We start from the raw sequence: 25,799 nt of genomic DNA, 5'->3' as shown, positions 1-25,799 counted from the left end.
CACTAAAACATTATATATGCATGTTTGTATCATTTGTTCTAGCAATGAGATGAGATGAGATGAAAATCTTTGAGTTATTTTTCACGCATACCAGTAGAGCGAAAAAAGAAGAAAGAAATTGAGGAGAGAAGAATTGGGCCCCACAGAATGTGCACCACTGTGACATTTTCTTTCTATTTGTAATAAACCAAAGGGTTGGGAGTCTCCAATCATAGATAAATTTTGGGTCATTGTCCATCAACATTGAAACCCATTGGATTAGTGATCTCAACCTAGTGTTAGTTAAATGGTTGTAAGATGTTTGCCTAATCAATCAGTGGCAGATTTGTGGTGCAACCCAGAAGTTCTCAGCTCTATCATGTTATCGAATGCTCACTTGCAAGGGAGACACTACAACAAAAGCCGGCTTAGCCGACAATGTGCGTCGCTGGTTTACCGGTGCTAATTAAAATTAGGCGTCGGTCAGTGATCGGGTATAAATACCATACGTACCAAAACCCTAACCAATTTTTCCCCCCTCCCGACGCTCTCTCTCTCCATCCCGACTCTCTCTCTCTCTCTCTCTCTCTCTCTCTCTCTCTCCCTCGATCTCTCCCTGCCTCTCCCTCTCCGCGCGCCTACTCTCCCTCTTGCTCTCCCTTTCTCTCTCCCTCCCTCTCTCGATCTCTCTCTACCTCTCCCTCTCCGCTCGCTCTCCCTCTCCATCTCCCTCTCTCTCTCGATCTCTCTCTCTCTCCGCCTCTCTCTCCCTGATCTCCTTCTGCTCTCTCTCTCTCTCTCTCTCTCTCTCTCTCTCTCTCTCTCCCTCCCTCAAAACCCTAGCCCTCTCTCTCTCTCTATCTCCTCGGCCCTCCACTGCAGTTCGGCCTTCTGCTGCTCGTAAATCTTTGATTCTCAGGTATGATGTAAGGTTTTTCCCTTCTCGTTGTTGCTTTTTGCAATTTATAATACTTGATTAGGGATATGCATTGTCGAATCCCTAATGAGGGATTTGTATAAGAAATCCCTAATTGGGGATGTGTATTGTCGAATCCCTAGTTAGGGATTTACATTGTCGAATCCCTTTTTAGGGATTTGTATTGTCAAATTCCTCATTAGGGATTTGTCTTGTCCAATCCCTAACTAGTTGGAGATTTGAAGACTTTTAAAATTGGGGATTTTCTGATTTTACAAATTAGGGTTTTTAGGAATCGGGGATGTGAGGATTTTAGGATTAAAGAAAATAAGTTTTTAATCTTGGGTTTGAAGGTTAAGCATTGGCTAATTGATGTGGGTGTTTGACATAAATGGTTGGCCCCATTGTAGATATGGCATACTTCATTTGTTCCATTGTTTATTGGAGATGCAGTGGCTTAAGATTGGTAGCTAGAATTCTACCCACCTGCATAAGGTTGGCAATGGGTTGTATCGACTCCTTGAAAATTTCAGGTTCAACACCATACCACAAATTTCAGGTCACTCTTTAGAACATCTTACACTTGCACATCATATGTTTGATTAAATTCCTTAAAGAATGTTTAGTAGTATTTCTTACACGCATGCACATCCACTTGGGCACATGTATTGGGATGTGAGATCTTAGCTTGGCATCAAGTGATCTTTTGGCATAAAAATCTGATTTGAGCTTGCCATCAATTGCAAAGTATGATGCTTGATATGTATGCATTCAAAGCTTGTACACAAGGCATGCATTAACTCGAAATAAACTGATTAAATAAGTGTAGTTTTTTGGTTCACGGTGCATCTAAAATGCGACCTTACAATTTGGACTATTTCATTTGAAGTGCTTGCATGCCACATGCAATGTCCAAGTATTTTCAAATAAGTTTTTGGTTCATGATGCATCCACATTCCGAGCCACAATCATATTCTGCCACATGCAGCCAAACACTATGTGAGAAGGTTGTTGACCATGCCTTCTTTGAAACCTTCCATTTTTATGAATTATGTCTTGAGATGATGGCACATAGTTTGGGTATTTAAGTAAACAATCATTGATGCACTTTTATGATGAAAGTTTATCTGCATTTTGTTTACTTTCAGGCAATAGGAGGAGATGGACAGGTTAGAGATTCTTCTAGTTACCAGTCATTCTCTTTTAGACTCTTTTTCCTGCCCTTCGGCATTATGTTACAAGAAAATCTCTTGTTTTTTTTTATATTGATTATATATATATATATATATAATGTAGTTTAGTTTTCCTCTGGCATTTGGAAACCTCTAAGCATCTGAAAGGGCATTTTTTTCCTAGCACAGGTAGTTATAATCTTCATTTTATTGTCACCAACAGATAACGTTCTGGTTTTGCCCTTCATTACCATGGTCCCTTGCATTTGGGTGTGGTCGGCTGTATCACGAAATACTCTAAAGGTTCTTTCTATCTACCAAGGTGTCATCTAGCTGATTATTTTACCAGGTATGGATGTTTTAACGAGTGGGGAATATCATGTTGCAGTGCCTAGAGGGCTTCAAGCATCTATTTGCTTTCCTGCTTAGGTGTTGTCATTTTAAAAAAAAAAAAAAAAAAAAAAAAAAACTGAAATTCAAAATCGGAATCGATTTTGATTTCACTATTTATGCCTTGAAATCCATTTTATTTTTGATTTGAGATTTCAATCGATTCCTCTCTCTCAGCTGGAAGAAGGAGAGCTGCTAGCTTGGCTAGAAACATCAGATTCTTATCTACATAGGCATCAGTTGATATGAATTGCCTAGCTTTTCTGCCTAAATTCTTTTCCTTAAATTAATCCCTGTGAGTTATGTTGAGTGAGCTTTGCCCTAAATTAGGCAACTTGCATCAGTTTCCCTACATGTAGGCAAATGGATTAAAAAATGGTTTTGACATACGGTATCACTCACCACCAAAACTCATGACAGTTGATGTAGGGCCAATATAGAGTGAGCTCTGTTCAGTCCAAATCAGATAGTTAGGACTGTTTTCTTAGAGATATGGTTCATCCGGCAAAAAGATGGTTCTGATGGCTGTATTTAAGTGCCTCATTTGAGATGGATGAATGTGAAACTCCTCTTCCATGTCATTAAGAGGGAGTTTAGGACCACTCGATTGGTGCCATTTAGAGTTATGTCACTAGTGTGAAAACTAGTGCAGGGATTCAACCATTTCTTTGGCTCATTTAATAGACTTAGCAGTGTGTTTGCAGAGACATCTGAAATAATATACAGTTTTATAGAGAAAGTTAGAGAATTGTAGAGTGGTCTACACTACATGGTAATATGCATAGCTTAGAATATTTTGAATGGTTGTAGAGTTCTGTAGTAAATTTTGTTCCTTAGGCCTATGCCAAAGTAGAGCATTCAAATGGTTATAGAACTGTCAAGTAACAATAAGAGATCAATTCTATCCTTTGGTTTTCATAGTCACCACCACCACCATTAGCCCTAATATATCGGAAATGAAAGTAGGGATGCAGCATGGCATTCAGTTTCTGTTTGTGAATTTTATAGATGCTTTGTGGAGAGATTTTGTTTTGGGTAGTGGGCTGGCCTTTTTTGAGACTGTTTAGAGATATAATAGTAGTTAAAAACATTATGGCTCATGTGTTTTGAGTATGGGATCTTTTTTTCCAAGTGCTAGATTGACGATTTATTCTTGATTTTTTTATCTTTGTTTGATCTGTTAATAATGCATGCTTTGCTTTGTGAAGGAAATATAGGCAATGCTTAGCCAGCGATCATATGCACACTTTTCAGTTTGTTCAAGTGCAGCCTAGGGGTTCAACTTTCTTGACCCTTGGACTATTGGGACAGATCATGGATGGGTCATGCCCTGTTTTGGCTCTACTAATTTTCATTTGATGCACTCTTTAAAGAAAGCAGCACATCAATGGTAGAATTGAATGTAACATAAGTATGTGCACACTAAAGATTTGAGGCAGGGTGAATTATCAATCAGGTCCAACTATCTATTTTCTGTATATTAGTTGGCAGATTCAAAATACATCAATGCTAATGCTCATCAGGTAACTGGTGTAAATCATTCCTCAACGGAATTGGTGGACATTTATTGGATGTTTAAATGAAGCTGTCCATGAGGTGGGTCCCACCATGTAGATGCCTTGGCCTGAGAATAGGCCGGTCCAATCATCAGGCCAGCTATACTTTCTCTTAGCAATCAATTGGTTCTTTAAGCCATTTATCTTGTGGTGTGTTATACCCTATGCTTCATTGTCTTACTTCAATATATTCCCAGGTTGTGATTTGGAAACAGTTGATGCCACATACTATTAGCTGTGGTACATGCTTGCTAGTCATGTAGGTATCACTCTTACTAGGTCTTGCTATGCTTTTTCTATGCAGTATATTATTTATTTGATTGATATTTTTCTGTTTTATAACACGGACTCTTTTCAAGTGAAGTTTGGAGTAGCACCAATAGGTAATCATAAGAGGGAAATTTGACTTAGGTGGTTTGGCCATGTGTAATGGAGACCAACCTGTACATGTCAATAGATCAGCCTACTGCTGAGAGTTATAGTAGTTTTAGTCAGATTGAGGAGGATCGGAAAAAAAATTTATTCAGATTGAGGAGGATTGGGAAAGAAAATATTTCTCAAGATGATTTGAAGCCATATTCAGATTGTAGGATGTTTGTCAACACCGTGAAAAGGTTGTATATCATCAGTGGCTCTAGGGCACGACTACCTGATTTTCCTTTTATTAAAGCTTGCTGCAAGTGAAGTTAAATTAGCAAATCTTAAGAAAATTATATTTTAGTTGTTTGTTTGGTTTTAGCTGAAAATCTATGTGTATGGACTGATCAGATTTTAAGCTTAAAAAGAGAATATAATCTGCCCATTCTAAAGGTTGGAAAATTCTATTAAGATCCTGCAGTGCTTTGGACTGAAAATTGATTCTGGATCAAGCATCCATATTTAATCTGCATTGCTTGTGTATTCATGTAAATGTAAAAAGGACACTTCTCCTATTTGTTATTAAAAATTCTGAGCATGTCACAGTGAGACATTTCCATGCATCATAACAGCTAAAACCTGAATTTGGGGACTGCCAAATGGACTCCATTTTTGTTTGTTTGTTGGCCCAATAAATCTTTGTGGTAGGCTGAGTTTCAGGGGTGCAAACTTCTTTAGAAAGTAGAAATCAACTATCGTTTCTAACTTTTGATGCATTGATGATCTAAAGAAATATGTTCTTTTTTTAAAAAAAAAAATTTAATTTTAATTTTAATTTTTATGGGATATGATTGTAGGATGTGCATTTCCAATATATTAACTGTAAGTTGCAGCTATCTTTGTGTTATCTACTTTAGCTTGAGGAAATGGTCCAATAAATCATGTGTAGGATGATAGTTCATGTTCACAGCAGAATCATCTTTTCTCCACTTTAGCTTGAGGAAATGGTCTAATTTCAGGGTTTGCCACATCTTAATGTTAGAATAAAGTGGTTGAATGATCTTGGTCAACCCAATTGGCCAAGAGATCTATTCTCCACTTCTTCTAACAATCAAGTGTTTGTTCATGAAAGTATTCTACTTTCATGAGAAATCTGAAGTGCTTCTCTCAATCTGCTAATTTGATTATGTGGAAACCTGAAGATATGCATTATTTGATTGATTTCTTCTTAATAGTCAGGACCTATTAAGCAGCTGTTCCTTGACAAGCTCAATCGCTCATGGCTGCATATATATCCAAATGCACAGAACCAGTGGGCTGCATTATTTTACATGTGGCCTTGTACACTACCCTCACACCCCCCACCTCGAAAGTGGTTCTGTTCATGTGGCTAGTGGCAAGAGAGAAAATTCTTACCATGGACCATTTTTCGCAATAAAGCAACGATGATCACACATGTTGCCCTTTTTGTCTAAATTAAATATATGAGAGTCAGTTAGCAATATTATGATTTCATTGGGTATTGAACCAAGTTCTTGGCGCCCACGTCTATTCATGGAATGAGGTTGCCTAGAGCAAAAGGAAGCTTATTCTATGGTGGTTATCCATTGCGAAGGTGGTTTGGTCTCTTGGGAGAGATGAGGAGCAATAGGGTCTTCAACAATATAATGGAGACAACAGAGAAGGTTTTTCCTCAGATTAAGGAGCAGGTCACGGAATGTGCTTTGAGTTTGCCTCAATTGAAGGGCTGGAAAAGGGAAGATTTTCTTGGGCCTTGGAATGTTTATATTTCATCGCTTGGTAGTGCCCGGGATTGTAATCAACCAATGTAATAGATTATTAGATAGCACTGGATTGTAATCAACCTATGTAATAGTCTATAATTACAATGAGATTGTGGGAGTTTTGTGCTCTCATTGCTGCTCCTCAGTCTAGATAAAGGATGTGTCAGGTTGGAAGCCGGAGTCGAACTCATGCCATAACTTTCATCCTGAATCCAAACACTATGGCATTCCAAACTCAGGCTAGGGTCTTAGACTTGATGATCTAACTATGGTCTGGAGTGGAATAGCAAAATAGGATTCATGTAGCCAACACCAATTAATTGGGGTAAGGCCTAGATGATTACGATGATTCAAAAAGAGAAAAAAAAAATGACTTTCATTGTAATGTAGGAGCATTTTCATACAGGGCTCGAGTGGGGTTGCCTGTGGATAACCATAGAGACCAAACCACCTTCGCAATGGATAACCACCATAGAATAAGCTTCCTTTTGCTCTAGGCAACCTCATTCCATGAACAGACATAGGTTGGAAGCCGGAGTCGAACTCATGCCATAACTTTCATCATGAATCCAAACACTATGGCATTCCAAACTCATGCTAGGGTCTTAGACTTGATGATCTAACTGTGGTCTAGAGTGGAATAGCAGAATAGGATTCATGTAGCCGACACCAATTAATTGGGGTAAGGCCTAGATGATTGTGATGATTCAAAAAGAGAAAAAAAATAATAATAATAACTTTCATGTGGGATGCAGGGGAAGAGCATTTTCACACAGGGCTCGAGTGGGGTTGCCTGTGGGATGCAAGGGCACACTCGGGGTGGGCAGGGCCCACGGGGGAGGTCTCGTGTTCGAGACTCCTCACCGGGGGTGATTAATGTGCATTTCACACTAGGCTCAAGTGGGGTAGCCTGTGGGATGTGGGGACACACTTGAGGTGGGCAACCTGTTGGAGGCGGTACCCACGTGATTTGGGGCCCACAAAGGGGGTTCGGCCAAGGTCCTAACCCATGAGATGTGGGGCCTGGGCTATGAGATAAATGGATTAATTCACCATGCTTTAACAGTTCGAACTTTTAGAGCAAGTGGTTAATTGTCCTACATCACATTGATTCACATAGATGGTTGGTGAGTAAAATATGTTTTTTAAAACATAATGTGAAGAAAACCTGTTATAAATGCATAAATTAAATATGTTAGACTTTCAATTCTCTGAGGAGAAGAAGAGGGGTAGCTCGATCTCGATTTGAAGAGTTAAAATATGATAAGTAGGAATCTGAAATGTATTATAGAACGGAATTTTAAAATTCTCATTTTGGAATACATTCTAGATTCTTTCCCATCATATTTAGAGGCAACGGCTGATAAATGCGCATTCATTTACTACTAGTTCTTTTTTGTCAAATATTAAAGAAGTCTGTAAAATAACCAAGGCACGGTTACCCTTTGTTTCCATCTTATATGAACTGCAAATGACATTGGCTACCTATACTTCCTTTCTAAATCATGGCAAAGTAAAACGAAAGATTAATAAATGGTCTTACATCAACTGAATATGCAGTTCCGAACAGGAACTTAAGAAGCATGGCCCAAAGAAGTGGAGGGGACTGAAACATGAAGGCCATTGCAATACTCTGAAATGATGAATGAAATATTAGAGCATATAAAAAAAGCGTAACTTCACTCATTGTCACCATCATCATAATCATCATAACCTTTTAGCCGGCTTTACAGATCATTACTTAACACACTACTCATAGAAATGACAGTAATTGCTGCTGAACATGCATAAGCATGTAGTAGATGTTAGAAACTTGCAGATCATGCAAGCGCTACTGTGTGGACACCCTGGTCCAGAGATCAGGCCAGTCTGCTCATCATGTGAGCCATGCATGTGCCAGAGAAATGGAAACAAAAGGATATGACTGATGGCCCACACTCAATGTACATGTATGGCCCACCAGCTGATCAGACAAGCTTGAGATTTGGGCCATCAGCTAATCAGACATGCTTTGGGCCAGGGCACCTACAATGGCAGTATGTTTAAGATTTTCATGCAAAAAATGAACTAAAACTCCAGGTTTCATATAGAACTTATGGTACAGATGTTTAGTACTCGCAAGATGAAATACCAGAGAAGCAGAGATGACAGTCAACGCTATTCCAGCGGCCATTGACAATTCACCAGAAGCAAGTGGAAGATAAGGCTTGTTAATCTGAAGAAGAAGAATATCATCCATCAATTAAGACCATAACATGCCATTAACAAAAGATGAAATATACAATCATGGGCCCCAATTACTGGCATTTAAATTCGAGTCAGTTCACATACAGGTGCAACTCATCATTTAATGATCCAACCATTCTCTATGAGGAACACCCCCATGGTAGAATCCTAGTCATTCAATAATTGGCCTGTGAATGCATAGTCAAGATGAAAATCTAACAATGTGTGGTGAAATTGCTGGTATTTTTCTGTATAGGATACTTTAGTCCATTGTCCATCAAGATCATGGTCTACCTAAGAAACAATCATCATTGGAAGGTTGGTCCCATGTGTCTAGAATGCTTCTCTTCACTGAATGAAGTGGCTGGTAATTTGGGCCTAGTTTTTCTTAAGGAAAATGATAAAGAAAGAAAAAACAACAATTAATATGAAATTCATGTAATTTACTACAGTGCCTGCTAGTAAAATAGTATCGATGTATTGAAAATTGAAATTTATGAAAAGCCCACCTTGTCTATTTCAACGTCGTAGAGCTGATTTACAGTAATAACATACATGATCATTAAAGTTGATGGTATCAATGCCTATAACATTGAATTTGATTGTGTTAGAGATTTATGAAAAAAAAAAAAGGAAACGAAAAAGAAAAAGAGAAATGCACTGCTCTATCGGTCATATACAATACCTTCAACAGACCCACAAGAAATGTTGGAGAAAGATCGGCCACGCTTTCAATTGGAAGCAGAGAAGCTGATATTACTCCTAGGATCTGAATCCAAAAGGAAGATGAATATAAATTCCAAGAAGCTCACAGCCTCTTTCAAAATAGAGATGCAACAGAAAATGTATGGGACCATTCATCAGGTGGGCCCCACTGTGAAATGCACTATCCTAGATATTGGCAACACGTGTAAGGTAAATCACTCATCATTTTCTTCTTCTTCTTCATTTTCCTCTTTTCAGACCATCAATATTTTTGGTACATGTGTAGTCCAACTGGTTAGTGGACCAACCTGATTTTCAGGACTAGGCCCTGATCATGATGGGTCCCACCAGATAAAATGGGCTAAATCTCACACAAGTATCCCACATCATTACTCATTTCTCCTTTTCAATCATACTCAACAGATCATAATAACTTCATTTAGAGGTTTTAATGCATTGACACTTACCGTACCAATGATAGGAAAGAGCCTATAGAAACCATAGAAGGTATTTAACTTGTTCCGAACGTTTTCCCAAAATCCTTTCAAATGAACAACCTCAGGTTCATTTCCATTTTCATGGTCTAATGTTGCATGAATGTAGGATTTTCTGATTTTTTTTTGTTGAATCCCGGACTTCATTGAATATTGTAGATCCATTGTTGAATAAAAAATTCTTGGACGATTGGCCATGATGGGCTTATCAAGACAGGATTTGCAATGGACATGATAGATGTGATCCTTTGGCACTTGAAATTGTGTGATCCAACCTATAAAAATTACAAATCATCTATTGATCATTCTCAAATGTAAATCGAAAATGGCAATGCAAATACATTGGGTGCTCTAACCATTTGTGACATTATACCTTTTAATCTCAATAATTTAGGGAAGGCACGAATATAAATGTTCTTGATCTGATATATTAACTCTGATAATGTTATATGAAACTTAAAAAAAAATAAAATTAAATTACAATTTATTAGAATGTGATATAGGCCACATTTCATGAACATGAAAAATATCAATGCATGCCCTCATCATCAAAATATCAATGTTGGCCATGTTTAATCCATAAAAATAAATAAATAAATGGAGCACATGCTATATAGTTTTCATCAATTATATAAGACCCATGTAAACCTTATTCTTTAGGTTTTTGGAGATACTTCCTATTTCCTTTCCAATATTAGGTATCCAAAAGTCCCCCCTAAAATCCTCAACATACCTTCTAGATGTGGACCTCCTGATCTAAAAAGATTTAGATATGCTTTTTTAAAGAAATTATTTATTAGACCCTATTTTCATTAATGTAGCAATCTTTGATTATAGGCAACATTACATGCCGATCGAAGAGGCTATCTAGGTCATGCTGCCTTGGATGGGTGATGTGGGTTATATTTTCATGGACTAGCTATTTTGTTTCATTGTTTGTCAAACACTATGAAATAAGGAATGAAAATGGACTTGGGGTATGTCACAGATGTGGGGAGTTTAAAGAGGGATGGTGGCACATGTGAACTTATGCCACTAGTGCTCATTTATATATGTTAGGCACTTGAAGATTGACGGTGGCATGTGAGGCACATGTGGGGGTTGGTTGAACATTAATGGTGGCACATGAGGCATATTTGGAAAATGTGCATGAAACATTGTGTTCCATGTTTATCAGTCTTGGGATAAAGTATCCTCATTTTATTCCGCCTTTTTTAAGAAATAAGCTATCCTCAATGAGGCTCAAGTATTAAAGGCAGTTTGGATGTAAATAAAGTTTTGCATGGAAGAAATTGTTGGAGATATATAGTTTGTCTATAGTTTTCCTAATTTATGCACGCAATAAGGCAAGGATAACGCCTTTTCAAAAAAGTAGAATAAATATAAGGAAAGCTTAACCTTACTTCGGTGTATGCAGGAGCACATTATTTCATGCATATACATTACATGTACCGAATGTGTTATTAGAGATTATGCGGAAGTAAATTGTTAAGGGTCAAATATTGCATATTAGACCCCAGTTAATACTTGATTTTACGAACATGATAATGTTTAACGTCTTATTTTAATCATGTTTGTGGTGTAAGGTGAATTTAGGAAGCTTGGATTGAAAAAGGTATTAAAAGCATGAATTTAAAGCTTAAGAATTACCAAGGCAAGGGACATACCCCAAGGGATCGAGATCGAAGAATTTACACGCTAAAGATCCAAGAAAATCAAGTGATTGGGTCCAAAGGGGCTTGAAAGTCATCCAGAATGCAGGATCACAGGGTTCCCACCATCCGTTTGGCTTAAAACTTTATATCTGGCCTGAGGGCCATAAATTAACCGTACACGTAAAATTTCATCCCTCGGATCTTTGTAGAAGTGGTCCAACGGAGTATATTAGCCACTAAAGGACCATCTCGGCCATCCTTGGCAGATTGGGGCCAAATTTAACCAGTTGAAAGATCTTGAGAAATGAGGATTTTTGGTAAAATTTCACTTCTTTTGGACAGTGCAGTAGGGATGAACGAATGACAGAAGTTACTAGAAGAAAGAGTGGCAAATTTATAAATAAACAAACTCCATATGCATGCACCTAAGGGAGAATAGAGGTTTGCTTCAACGGTGGGTAGTGCCTCATCACAGGTGGATGACGTAGCTCACATAGAGTTCAGATTTACTTCATACTTTGACCTATGGGCTTACATGTTACTAAGAAGATGATAAGCGGAGTAAATCTCCGATAATGTCATCAGAAGTGGGCCCCACCTATTTTTTAAACAAAACATCTAAACAGTGTCCTTCCGCATGCTGCGACAGCGGGCAACAAAACCTAGATTTAAAGATGGTTTTACCCCACTTTCTACGTCAATTGTAGGCTACCTGATCAGAGGATATACCCCAAATTTGAGGTAATAGCCTAACTAGACAACATGAGATTTGTGGTCGGGATGGATCACGTTTCAACAATCGATCAATGGACTCCATCGGTTACGCGAAACCAACCCGTCCACAGCGTTACGCAAGAAGCAAGGAACCCGGAATGATCGGATGACTGGACATGTTAGATGGCCCACCCATGAATCAAGGTGGCAATCCAGACCATCCAAACACTTGCAATGGGGATCCCGATTTCGTCTAAGAAGTCGGATTTGAAGGACTGAACGAGTGGCCAACCCAATCTCGATCATGCGCAAGCCGTCTCCACGATTTCGCCGCATCAGAAACAGAGACTTGCGAAACAAGATAGGTGTTGCATAAAGAGCCTTCGTAGGCAGTTTCTAGAACCGTCCAGCACCAACCCCCAGTGCCTATAAAAGGAGGGACATGAGAGAGGAGAGGGCATAATCCTTAGACGGGTAGCCGTGGAGGCATATTCTTGGAAGTGGAGCATGAGCTGGCCATAGAGTTCTTCCCTTTTCTTCTTTAGTTTCTTTTTTTCCTTTATGTTTTTAAGAGATCTTTAGCTTAATCATGTCTGTGATAAGCTTAACCTCTTAGGTAAAGCTAAGAGGTGAAGCTTGTAGTGTGATGGGTTGATTTTTATGCTTTGATTCATGTTAAGTTGAACTAATTTTGATTCTAGTTTGATTAATAGGAATGCTTTCAGTTTTTAATGGTTTATTGTGACTTAAATTACAATGGATCTGCGATAGCTTTGAGCATGTTCTTTTCCTTATTAGGATTGTGAACTTGGGAATCCCGTTGTTCACCATCGTCTCATGGATATGGTTGGATGATGGAACCCTTCCTAACATTCATAATTCCCTGAGATTGGCTGTAAATTGGTTAAATTTTGTTGTTTACTTTGTCTCATGGGCATGGTTTTGTGATGGAATCAATTCTAATTCTCATACCTCTCATCTCTTGAGAACTGGATCAAAGGAAGTTCAGATTGGTTTTAATGAAATATATTCCAACTGGATGAAGATAGAACTCTAAATCTAGTTGCGTTCTTGAATCAAGCATAGATCTCCCTGATCTCTACAAGTGGATCCTTGGCACCCTAGTTTACCACCTTTAAATTTTACAAGTTTTAGTTAAATTTATTCATCATTATTCTCTTAAATTTTCTTGATTAGATTACATCTTCTTCTAGTTCTAGTTCTAGTTACTTTCAGATTCCGTATAAGGTTCAGTCTCTGTGGATTCGACCTTAGTCTTACCGAGATTATTACTACATCGCAACCCTACACTTGGGGTGTGAACATAAATCCAAATTCAATCAAACAGGAAGAAATTAAACGTAAACCAAACACGCAGAGAACATACAAAATTTGTGGTAAAACCCTCATGGGAAAAAACCACAGCACAAAACGATAAAAGATACACTATGAAGTGATGTTACAAGAGGTGAAGCACTTACAATGATGAAAACCCCATTTGAATCTCCCAAAACTCTAGATTTTCTTCTCTAGAACCCTTAGGATTGTCTTCTTCATACCCTACTCGATTACACCCGACATATATATATATATATATATATATATATATATATATATATATATATATATATATATATATATATATATATAACTCAATCAAATCTCACCGCTTGAATATCCTGACCTGCCTCCTGCATGATGTTGATTAAGTGCGATTGATCGACACTGATCAAGCATCCTTTGATTGATTGAGCATACCAAAGCTTAAGCAATCGAACTAGTCCAAAATTGTTCAGAGAATAAAAAAGATTTATTCGAATTACTGTCGATCGATCAAGCATGGTTGCAAATCAATCGGTGTCCGTTGATTCTACATAGATTGAAGACATCTATTCAACAATCTCCACCATGGATTCAATCTTCATATTACATTTCTCCTCTACTATCACCATCTCTAATTGCCTTCCATCATAACTTCGTTACCACTTCTCATGAACAATCATTCTTCATTAAGTCTTCGCCAAGCTCAGAGAAGTTGTACAAAACCCGAACTTCTCTATAGGAACTACCTTAGTAAGCATGTCAACCGAATTCGTGCTTATGTGGATCAATTTTAAAGTCATGTTGCCTTCCTCATACACATTCATACCACACTCACTCATGTGACCTAGGCGCTCATCCCACAAACGTGCCGATGTCGACTCCGCTATAAACGCTGCAGCTCCACCCGATATGGTATCTTGATCAATATGTAAAGATTTCTATTCCGCTATGCTTCTGTCATTACAAGTGCCCCTTTAGAATATTTAAGGACTCGATCAAAACCAGTAAACTTACATCCAAGTACCTTTAATGCCCCAAGAGAGATAAGATTTTTCCTGATGTCAAGAACGTGTCTCACATCTATAAGGATGCGCTTCTCCCCATCTCTTGATGTGCATCGAACTGATTCCAACAACCTTACATGCAATATCATTGCCCATAAATACCTACCCATCATCATTCTCATTGTAACTAGTGAATCAATCTCACTGAAAATTTATGTGGAATAAGGCCTCTTTATCTAAAACTCACTCGTTATTGTGATAGCCATATTTGGATATGGTGAGAACATCACTGTTGAGACTCAAATAATGCATAATTTTCCCCATTTATATCTTAGTTTTATGAACACAAATCAGCTTAATGTTCTATTCTACTCACGTTTGTGTTGCAAGGTGAATTTAAGTGTAACGCCCTGGATTTCAAGGGTCGAGCAAAGCTTGACTCCCGAGATCCAACACATCACTTATGCAACATAGATAATGATGTTTAAATGTTGTCCATATTAGTACATTAAACATGAGAGAGATTATACTAAATCAGCATATCATACTCCAGAGTTAATGTAATTAAGTAAGCGGAAGATTGAGATAAATATATAAAGTGTATACATGTTTCACAACCTCTAGAGTATGATTATATTACCGGGCTAAATATATACATGTTTTGTTCCAAAATATACAAAATGTCAAAATATAAGTGTCTAACTAATCCATATAACCCTGTGATCCTGTCAAATTAACACGAGGTCTACATAGACCCGCCTAACAGCTGAATGTAGGAGAATTCCTCCTCCTCGTCTATGAAATCCAAATCAGCGGCATAGACTCCGTCGACACCTACATCTACAACAGAGTCTAGTTGGTGTTTTAAAATACTGTCCCAGAGTGGGAGTGAGTGATCAACTCAGTGGTATTATAAGGCAAAGGTTAACATGTTATCAATTCAGTCAAGCAGCAATGATAAAGTAGTACAAAAATCATATCCTAAGTACTCTTGTTAATGCAGGGATGGTATGCTGTAATGATGCATGCCCTCACATGAAGCTCCCTCACAAGCGACTCTGTCAACCATTCGCACATGACAAACTCCCTAAACGTGCCCTTCCACGCCAAAGCACATGCAATGTGGTGCATGGTCATGTTAGCCAAGTACTTAATTAGGCAAATTCATACAGTAGATTCGGAAAGCTATGGTACCTCCCTTTTCATCATTGACCCAAACGAAAATCCATCTAGGGTCGTCAATCTTAGTTAATCACATACGATAGGCAAGTTGTAGGGCATCACTCTTAATGAAAGCAGTGAATAGGCAAATTCGAGAGTTTATACTTGAGGTCACTACGGGGAGACTCGTCACCTCAGCGCAGGCTGGCAACTCGAATACAGTATCCCATACCACCATATTCGGCTCACGAGTTTGGGTTGCTCACTGGTCACTACGGGGAGGCTCGGCACCCCAGCGTAGGCCGACAGCTCAACCACGGTGTCCCATACCATCATGCCCGACTCATGAGTCTTAGTGGATTGTGGTACCATGGTTGAAACGGGTCTTTACATTGGTAAGTGGTACCATAGATTCAAGCAGTGATGTCCATACATGGTAAATGCACAATAGGCCAATCGGGTTATTTGACAAGTTCGACTGGTAAGGGCGCATGCCGACTTAATCGACATGGAGTGCACAAGCACTCCATGTAGCCTAACCACTGTCGATAATCGTCGTACAACCCGGATTCATCGAACATATCTACTATGGCGAAGCTAGTTCGGCCACTCAAACAGGAATCATTACCGATTGCCCGGACCATGTTGTAGTCACAATCTTTCTCAGATGTAGCACGTGAATACATGTAATAATCATATAAGCATTTAACGAACAATCCAAATACAACACTCATTTGAGCATTTTATCAACACATTAAATATATCACTAAGCACTTGCATTTTATTTATAAATTACGTAGCAAGATTAAGAGTACGTGAAGGAAACTACATATATGGATAAGGTAAATTGAGAATCCTATCTCAATACCCTTATTAAATACAATTCATCAATAACTTCTCATTCAGACATTTTATCAAACACTTAAACTACACCTTACTAAATACATAGACTAAATTAGTTACGACATGCACTATAGCAATTCATTGCACAACATTGGTTATAAAGCATATAACATACATGGATCTTAGATTAGAAATCTTGACAAGCACAAATCAAGATTGCACACTCATTCAAACATTTCAGCAAACACATGGAATGCATCTTATATGCAACATAGTTCACACATGTATAATTATCAAAAACATCATAACTAAGATCATATGGCAGCATTTAAGTCAGACATAAATCATTGCTGATATTGAAAGCCTTGAAAACCATAACCTAAACGTTTATAGTCCGCACCTTTCGTCGGAATACTCGTTTCGAACTCGGTTCGAATCCTACGTTCCCGAATACAGAACAACGGTTACCTAAACATTGAAATAGGTTAGCTATTTCGTCGAGTACTCTATTTGGATTCCTAAATCAAGATTAGGGTTAGGATTTCTTACCCAAATCGTAGTTGAAAATGATGGTGTAGCGAAACGGGAGAGGTGATTCAGCCCGTGGAGTAGTGAGAATGAATCCCAGCAATGATCTCCCTATCTCTCTCTCTTCTCCTCACTCTTTTCTCCTCTTTTCTCTCTTCTCTCTCCTAGGGTTAGAGAAATTCGTAGGAAATGGGAATGGGGTGGTTTAAGGGCATTATATAGGCCCAGAACTGGTGTAAATGGACCTAGGGCCATGGAATACTTAGGTTACAGCCAAAGGGTGCCTATTTCGGGCAAACTGGACTCATCTGGAGGTCCATTACAGTATGGAGCAAGTTCTCTGACTATGGATTTAAGCTAGGTTATGATTTTGGTACGATTGGATTAGCGGATTGACCGCGGAGGACCCGTGTCAGATCAACAGTCATTGTCGCTCGATCAGGGCCATAAGAATACAGATATGTGTAGGAAAATTTTCCTGATCCATGGGTGAAGTTTGGTCAGAAACTGACAGTCTGAAATCTTCAATTTCGCCCGCAAGCCAATGACTTAATTCACTTAAGTTTCAATGCATTTTCCAAAGGTATTCGCGTTTCTCACACACTTTGCTCAGGGCTCAAGTTGTGAGTTTCTGGATACTATCTGGGCTTGATTCCCATGATGGTTGTCAATCGCGGTCATTGGACTTTCGACATGCGGTCCAGGTCCGATACGAAGTTTCAACGCGCTCCCGAGAGCAACCAACTTTTGAGATTTCTCTTAGGTCTTTAAGTAGCGATGAGTTAGTGATTTTGACGGGTTTGGGTCTTGCCATTTATATATATAGTGGTGCAAGCTAATCCACCGATTAATTCAGTTTAATACTTAATTAATTTTCGTCTAATTTTCTATAGAATACGGTCCTTAGGGATTTCTGCCTGAGGTGGTACTTGGGCCTTTGTACGAATTTTTTCGAGATGTGACAATCTACCCCCCTTAAAGAAAATTTTCATCCCCGAAATTAGTACCTTTTCGTACTCCTCGAGGATCTGAGGGTAGTTCTTATAGACATCGACTTCTGTTTCCTAAGTAGCTCTTCCTCAGTATGGTGCGTCCACAATACCTTCACAAGTGGGATAACCTTGTTGCGTAGCACTTATTCCTTCCTATTAAGAATATGTGTTGGTCACAGTATATAGGTAGCATCTTCACACAACTGTACTTGCTCCTATTTGATAATATGGGAAGGGTCAGGAACATATTTCTTCAACATTGATATGTGGAATATATTGTGCACGCCTGCGAGTGATGTGGGCAAAGGGAGGCGATATGCCACCACACCTACTCGGTCTAGAATCTGGAATGGGCCAATGAATCTTGGCGTGAGTTTCCCTTTCTTGTCAAATCGAAGGACTCCCTTCATTGGAAAAATCTTAAGGAATACATGGTCTCCATCTTCAAATTCTAGATGTCGCCGTCTTGTATCGGCGTAACTCTTCTGTCTACTCTGTGCAGCAAGAAGTCGACATCTAATAATGTCAATCTTCTCTGAGGTTGCCTGTACTAAATCTGAGCCAATCAAACTCTTCTCGCCAACTTCTGCCCAACAATGCAGTGCTCGACATGGGCACTCGTATAAGGCTTCGTGGAGAGCCACGCCAATGCTCGTTTGGAAGTTGTTGTTATAAGCAAACTTGGCATAGGGGAGACAGTCATCCCAACTGTCCTTGAAATCAAGCACACACGCTCACAACATATCTTCTAATACCTGATTTACCCGCTCCGTCTGCCCATCGGTCTATGGGTGGAATGCAGTACTGAACTTCAATTTCACTCTCATTACTTCCTAGATTTGAATCTATAAAATGGACGTGAATCGTGTGTTTCGATCCAACACAATCTCCATAGGCACTCCATGCACCCGTACAATCTCCTTGATGTACAGCTTGGCTAAATCATCTGCGGAGTTAGAAATTTTGATCAGGAGGAAATTGACTGATTTTGTCAATCGGTCCACAATCACCTAAATAAAGTCATGCCCCCTTCTCGCCTTTGGTAACCCGAAAATGAAATCCATAAATATGAAATCCCATTTCCATTCAGTTATGGGCATGGGTTGAAGTAAATCAGGAGGTCGGTGATGTTCGGCCTTGACCAGGTGGCATGTGAGACAACGGGATACATAATCTGCTATGTGGGCCTTCATGTGTCCCATCAGTACGAATGCTTCATGCCTCGATACATCTTCGTACTGCCAGGATGCATTGTCATCTTTGAATTGTGAGCGGCTTTTAGGACTTTCCTTCTCAAGTCATGGAGATTCGGGACGCATAGATGGCCACGATATCTCAGACCTCCATCTAAGTCAATCCTCCATTCAGATTCCTCATTGTCACTTGCTCATTCTCTCATCTTTACTAACAGTTCATCTTCTTTCTGAGCCACAATGATTCGATCATCAATAAGTGGTTGTACATGGATACGTGCGACGCTCTCGAACAGCTCCTCTACTGTAAGCTTTTGTTCGAAGTCTCACACAAACTCTTTCATATTCCACTCTTCTATCATCAGTGGAGCTACAAATTCTATTATCTTCTTGCGCTCAATGCATCGGCCACAAGGTTGGCCTTATTAGGATGGCATGAGACCTCAAACTTGAAGTCTTTCAAGGTTTTCATCCAACGTCGTTGCCTCATGTTCAGGTCTCTCTGAGTAAAGATGTACTTAAGGCTTTTGTGATCGCAAAAGAGTTCGAACTCCTCCCTGTAGAGGTAATGTCTCCAGAGCTTTAATGCGAAAATGACTGCCACTAATTTCAGGTCGTGCGTGGGGTAGTTTTCTTCGTGTTTCCTCAACTGTCGCGATGTATAAGCAACACTCTATCCTTTTGCATAAGTACACAACCCAAATCAACATGAGATGCATCGGTGTATATAGTATATCTTGCTCTGGCAATACTAGCACGGGTGTGGACGTTAGCTTGTCCTTTAATTCCTGAAAGGCTGCTTCTACTTTCTCGTTCCAAGTAAACTTAAGATCCTTCCAAGTGAGTTAAGACAACGACCCGACTATCTTGGAAAAATTCTTAATGAAACAGTGATAAGAGCTGGCAAGTCCAAGAAAACTCCTCACTTCTGTAATTGAATCGGGCTGGTCCCAGTCCTGAACCACGACCACCTTGGCAAGGTCCACGGCTAGTCCTTCCTTGGAAACCACGTGCCCTAGAAACTTGACTTCTTTCTTTCAGAAGTTGCATTTCTGGTATTGTGCGAATAATTGATTATTCCTGAGAGTATCGAAGACTGCTCGCAAGTGTTCTTCGCGATCCTTTAGACTTGCGGAGTATATGAAGATGTCATTTATAAACACGATGACGAATTGGTACAGATATGGTCGAAACACCCGATTCATGAGGTCTATGAACACAGCCGGTACATTTGTAAGTCCGAATGGCATCACGAGGAACTATAGTGCCCAAAACTGGTTCTGAATGCTGTTTTCTGCATGTCTTCATTTCTGACACACAACTGATGGTACCCGGACTGTAGGTCGATTTTAGAGAAATATTGTGCTCCCTTTAATTGGTCAAATAGGTCATCTATCTTGGGCAGAGGATACTTGTTCTTGACTGTGACATGATTCAATTTGTGATAATCAATACACAACTGCAGTGATCCGTCATTCTTCTTTAGAAACAACACAGGGGCTCCCCAAGGAGATACGCTCGGTCGTATGAAACTTGAATTCATTAGATCATCAATTTGTGTCCTCAACTCCTCCATTTCACATGCAGGCATATGATACGTTGGTAAAGAGATAGGTGTCACACTAGGCACTAGGTCAATGGTAAAATCGATCTCACACTGAGAAGGTAGCCCAGGGATCTTTCTGAATATGTCCATGAAGTCTTGAACTACTGGCATGTTCCCAAGTGTTAGACCCCCAACATTTCTCAATAAGAAAACGTAACAACGGACACGGAAAGGGCAACTGCCCTGAACAGGGAAAGTGAAGGTTGTGCCCTCATGCCCATGAGCTGTCACTAATCTGGTTTCATAATCGATCTCTGCCTTCATTTCAGTGAGCCAATCCATGCCGAGGATGACGTCGTAATGGTATATCGTGGTAACAATCTGGTCAATGCACACCACCCTGCTTCCTAAGTCTATTAAGCAATTCCTACATAGCTTAGTGGCGTTAGTAAAAGTTCCTCTGCTGCGATAACTCTCACCCCAACCATAAGGGTGGTATTCAACCCCAAACGCTTGACTACAGAGTATGATATCATCGAAATAGTGGACTCGGTGTCCACCAACAAAAATACAGGTGTACCTTAAATGTAAGCTGTGACTTCAAAGGCTAAAGGCACTGCAGTTACTGACTCAGATGCTTCAGCTGCAAGTGTATGTACATGCGCTTGTTGAGAACGATTGGGTTGTGCTGCCATAGGTCATTGAGGCAGCCTATTTCAGGATACGGGAGGTCGGTTGTACGGCTGTACTGGTGGCATAGATTGTAGAGGCGGAGCTGAAATAACTTGTGGCAGTTGGCGGTTGATCTTCCGAGGTGGCACAAAGTCGTTGTCTCTCATCTTAGTAAAGCAAAAGGGCTCGTTATGGCCCATCTTCTTACAGTAGGTGCACTAAAGGTCTAATCGCCTCTGCTAGGTTGGCGGAGCCATAAGCCTGGGAGGCAAATCTACACGTGGCCTCTTGCCGAGAAATGATCGGTTCGACAATTCAGGTGGAGGACTTGGGCCCATTGGTAAACGTGTACGAGACAATCTGTCTCCATCCTACTCAGCTCGCAGGGACATGTTCACTAGCTCAGCATAGTTGGGAATGATAGTGTAATACATCTTTATACGGATATTGGGCCACAGACCCTCAGAAAATTGCCGCATTCTCATCGGCTCGTCTGCTAGGATTAGTGGAGCATATCTGGCTAGCTCTGTGAATCGGTTCTCATATTCAGCCACTGTCATTCTTCCCTGATGAAGGCGGAAAAATTCACCCTCCTTTTCATTACGGTAAGTGAGGGAAAAGCACTTTACGTGGAAGCGAGTTTCAAATGCATCCCACATCCACACGTATCTTACGGGGACGATCCGTAGGATGCTGTCACACCAAAGACTAGCCTCCTTCTCTAACATATAAGGCACCAGCTCAACTTGCTCTGCCTCAGTATAGTGCAATGGTTTCAACATCTTGGAAATACGATCTAACCAATACTCAGCCTCCTTGGGTCGGTGAGTTCCTAGGAAAGTAGGAGGACGGAAGCGCTAAAAGCATTCAAATAAACTGCTCGTATTCATAGTTCCAGTGGGCTGCACTGGTGGTGCAGGCAGGGACCACGTTTATGTTTTGGGCAATGACCCCCGCAATAGTGACCCAAACTTGCTGTTGTTGCTACATTAGGAGCATCATCTGCTCCAACCTATCAGGGGGAGGAGCTGCCTGAGGCATGTGTGGCATCAACGAAGACGCACGGTTCTGTTCTGGAACCAGTGGTGCACAAGGTGTTGGCCCATTGGTGGGGCCAATGGATGGCTGTGAATTCGGCATAGTCTCAATATCCGGGCCCAAATTGAGGTCCGTATGGCTATCGCTCAAGGGAGGTGCCCCATCAGTCGATCTGTCAAGTGCAAGACGTGCTATGTTCCCAGTGTTTTTAGGAGGCATTCCCTATATACAACATAGGGTGCAACATGTGTGAGATTAGGATAATATCATCCACCTTTCCAAACATTCTACACATCTCAATTCAAAAAAAGCTTCATGCATTTCATTTAACCAAAAATTGTCACAATACATGAGGTGTAGTATTACATAAATCATGACAGAAGATGCATATAAGCTAATCTAGTAAAAGTTTTAACACCAACTATTCTAGTATCCCACTAAGCCGACAAGGGATATTACATAGAAAATCAAGAAACAAAGCAAAACAATAGACGACTGCTACCTATGCCTAGTCCGCTGACTCTGGTGAAGGCGGAGGCGCCCCCTTATCCCACATACAAAATAGGAGAGCCTTCAAGGTGCGAGACATCTTCTTGAATTTTTGTTTCAGATAAGCCTGATTCTCTTCAAGCTTTTGCTTCAATTCGGCCTGGTTTTCTTCTATCTTGGCCATACGGGCTTCTAAGGCGGCTCGATCATAGCGGTCTTTATGTGTAGCAGGCAGTCCCTCATCTAAATCTTTGGACTCCTCTTCTTCCTGTTCTTCTTCCTCACTGCTTTCCTCTCCACTGCCTTCCTCATCATTACCTTCCTCATCCTCACTACCTTCTTCCTCTTCACTCTCTTCTTCTATTTCATCCCCGAACTCATCCAGCCTTGCTTGTCGTTACCTGAGGCCTATGCCCATGTTGTTGAGTATCATGTCACTAATGATGTGGATCAGGGCATGGTTATCCATATGGAGTCGGAAGCTGAAATTTTAGGCGATCTTACAAATAAGTCGACCGAAAGGAAGTGAGGCATCTCCCCGCATTGATCGTGCAGTACCGATAATCTGAGACAAGACGAGAGTAGGCAAGCATAGCTTGTCTCCCTAACCAGCTCTATACAAGAAATCCACCATGAATCGAGTACATTCCGTGTGGTTACTCCACTTGGGATATACGTTATACGTACATATGTGGTGGAGCAGATGGAAATCATTTGTCATTATAATCGATGCAAGGCTATTTCCTCGCCTCCACCACTCAAGCTGGCCGCAAAGGAAATATGTGCGGTGATTTCTTTCTCATTCACTAGTAATGTTTTTCTCGCTGGCATGTACAAGTCCACATTCAACCCCCATGATACCATCTATAACATCTACATTGACTATGGCTTCATGCCTACCCAAAGGGAAGATGCTCTAGTAGTGGGTTCCGTATATAGGCATAAAAGGCTCGTACGGTGCCTTCACTAGCATGAGTATTTCCCTTAAACATGGGACCCCATCCATTTTCCAGGAGCATGTCAATTACTGGATACAACCCGAAGAGCTTTTCGTCAACATGAGCCTCAAATACAACTTTGCGGTCACGGAACTTACCAAGTTCGGCGCTCGGCGGTAGAGATCTTTCGATGGGGATCCGAGGGTCGAGATCCTTGTTGATCTTTTCTCTTACTCGATACTTGCACTAGCCTCAACACCCGTCTTCTTCCTTGAATGGGTTGGGCGGCTAGGCCCGGCTTCATCCGAGGCCGCCCTCTTCTTTCCCATAAGGGAAAGGAGTGTGGAGAGGGAGAAGATAGCAGTGACTAGTTCAAAAAGAGCTATTGAGTTGAAAAAAAGCTTGAAGGGTGAGATGGGCTTGTGGGTTTGGAAGGTTATGAGACACAAAAGAGGGCTTTTGTGCTCAAATAGATGGAAATAGGGAAGGTGGAGAGATGAAAATGAGGAATAGTGTGGTAAGGATGGATCAGATAGAAGATTTGAAGGTTTTAAATGTATGGAAGAAGGGATTTAAGAGGGAAAGGAAGTTTTGAAGGGTTTGGGAGTGAAAATAGAGTTGGAGGGGTGTGAAATGGGTTTAAACAACCCAAAAGGGCTTTAGAGGGGTGGTCCCTTTGGCTGTAAAGATTTCTGTAAAGATTTCTATTCCGCTACGCTTTTGTCATTACAAGTGCCCCTTTAAAATATTTAAGGACCTGATCAAAACTAGTAAACTTACACCCAAGTAACTTTAATGCCCCAAGAGAGATAAGATTCTTCCTGATGTCAAGAACGTGTCTCACATCTATAAGGGTATACTTCTCCCCATCAAACATCCTGATGCGCATTGAATCGATTCCAACAACTTTACATGCAATGCCATTGCCCATAAATACCTACCCATCATCATACTCATTGTAGCTGGTGAATCAATCTCACTGAAAACTCATGTGGCATGAGGCCTCCTTATCTAAAACTCACTCGTTATTGTGATAACCATATTTGGATATGGTGAGAACATCACTATTGAGACTCAAATAATGCATAATTTTTCCCATTTATATCTTAGTTTTATGAACACAAATCAGCTTAATGTTCTATTCTACTCACGTTTGTGTTGCAAGGTGAATTTAAGTGTAACGCCCTGGATTTCGAGGGTTGAGCAAAACTCGATTCCCGAGATCCAATGCATCACTTATGCAACATAGATAATAATGTTTAAATGTTATCCATATTAGTGCATTAAACATGAGAGGGATTCTACTAAATCAACATATCATACTCCAGAGTTAATGTAATTAAGTAAGCGGAAGATTGAGATAGATATATAAAGTATATACATGTTTCACAACCTCTAGAGTATGAGTATATTACCGGGCTAAATATATACATGTTTTGTTCCAAAATATACAAAATGTCAAAATATAAGTGTCCGACTAATCCATATAACCTTGTGATCCCGTCAAATTAGCACGAGGTCTACATAGACATGCCTGACAGCTGAATGTAGTAGAGTTCCTCCTCCTCGTCTATGAAATCCAAATCAGCAGCATGGACTCCGTTAACACCTACATCTACAACAGAGTCTGGTTGGTGTTTTAAAATACCGTCCCAGAGTGGGAGTGAGTGATCAACTCAGTGGTATTATAAGGTAAAGGTTAACATGTTATCAATTCAGTCAAGCAGTAATGATAAAGTAATACAACAATTATATCCTAAGTACTCTTGTTAATGCAGGGATGGTATGCTGTAATGATGTATGCCTTCGCACGAAGCTCCCTCACATGCGACTCTGTCAACCATTTGCATATGACAAACTTCCTAAATGTGCACTTCCATGCCAAGGCACATGCAATGCGGTGCATGGTCGTGTTAGCCAAGTACTTAATTAGGCTTTTTCATACAGCAGATTCGGGAAGCTATGGTACCTCCCTTTTCATCATTGACCCAAAAGGGAATCCATCTAGGGTCGTCAATCCTAGTTAATCACATACGATAGGCAAGTTGTAGGGCATCACCCCTAATGAAAGCAGTGGATAGGAAAATTCGAGAGTTTATACTCGAGGTCACTACGGGGAGACTC

At 40.1% G+C, this 25,799-nt stretch overlaps 1 protein-coding gene and 1 long non-coding RNA gene across 5 annotated transcripts in view; one reads left to right on the top strand and one right to left on the bottom strand.

Annotated features, from left to right (window-relative positions):
• Window positions 1–25,799, bottom strand: part of LOC131257007 (homogentisate phytyltransferase 1, chloroplastic-like) — a 74,173-nt gene that overhangs the window by 5,889 nt on the left and 42,485 nt on the right. For 3 of the 4 annotated variants that reach the window (XM_058258159.1, XM_058258160.1, XM_058258157.1), the window contains exons 2-6: window positions 9,553–9,854; window positions 9,066–9,149; window positions 8,890–8,964; window positions 8,286–8,369; window positions 7,698–7,787 (exon numbers count right to left, since the gene is read on the bottom strand). In XM_058258159.1, the coding sequence (XP_058114142.1) occupies window positions 7,698–7,787; window positions 8,286–8,369; window positions 8,890–8,964; window positions 9,066–9,149; window positions 9,553–9,854 (635 nt within the window). The remainder of the gene's footprint in view (window positions 1–7,697; window positions 7,788–8,285; window positions 8,370–8,889; window positions 8,965–9,065; window positions 9,150–9,552; window positions 9,855–25,799) is intronic. The other variant, XM_058258158.1, reaches the window with a different exon arrangement.
• Window positions 552–4,835, top strand: LOC131257008 (uncharacterized). The gene is made up of 2 exons (XR_009177044.1): window positions 552–898; window positions 3,666–4,835. It is a non-coding gene; the product is annotated as an uncharacterized LOC131257008 (long non-coding RNA).

The sequence above is a fragment of the Magnolia sinica genome, chromosome 9, assembly GCF_029962835.1.
Source record: "Magnolia sinica isolate HGM2019 chromosome 9, MsV1, whole genome shotgun sequence".
Taxonomy (NCBI): Eukaryota; Viridiplantae; Streptophyta; class Magnoliopsida; order Magnoliales; family Magnoliaceae; genus Magnolia; species Magnolia sinica.
Note: the sequence above shows the minus strand (reverse complement) of the source record. Positions and strands in the feature narration are given on the sequence as shown.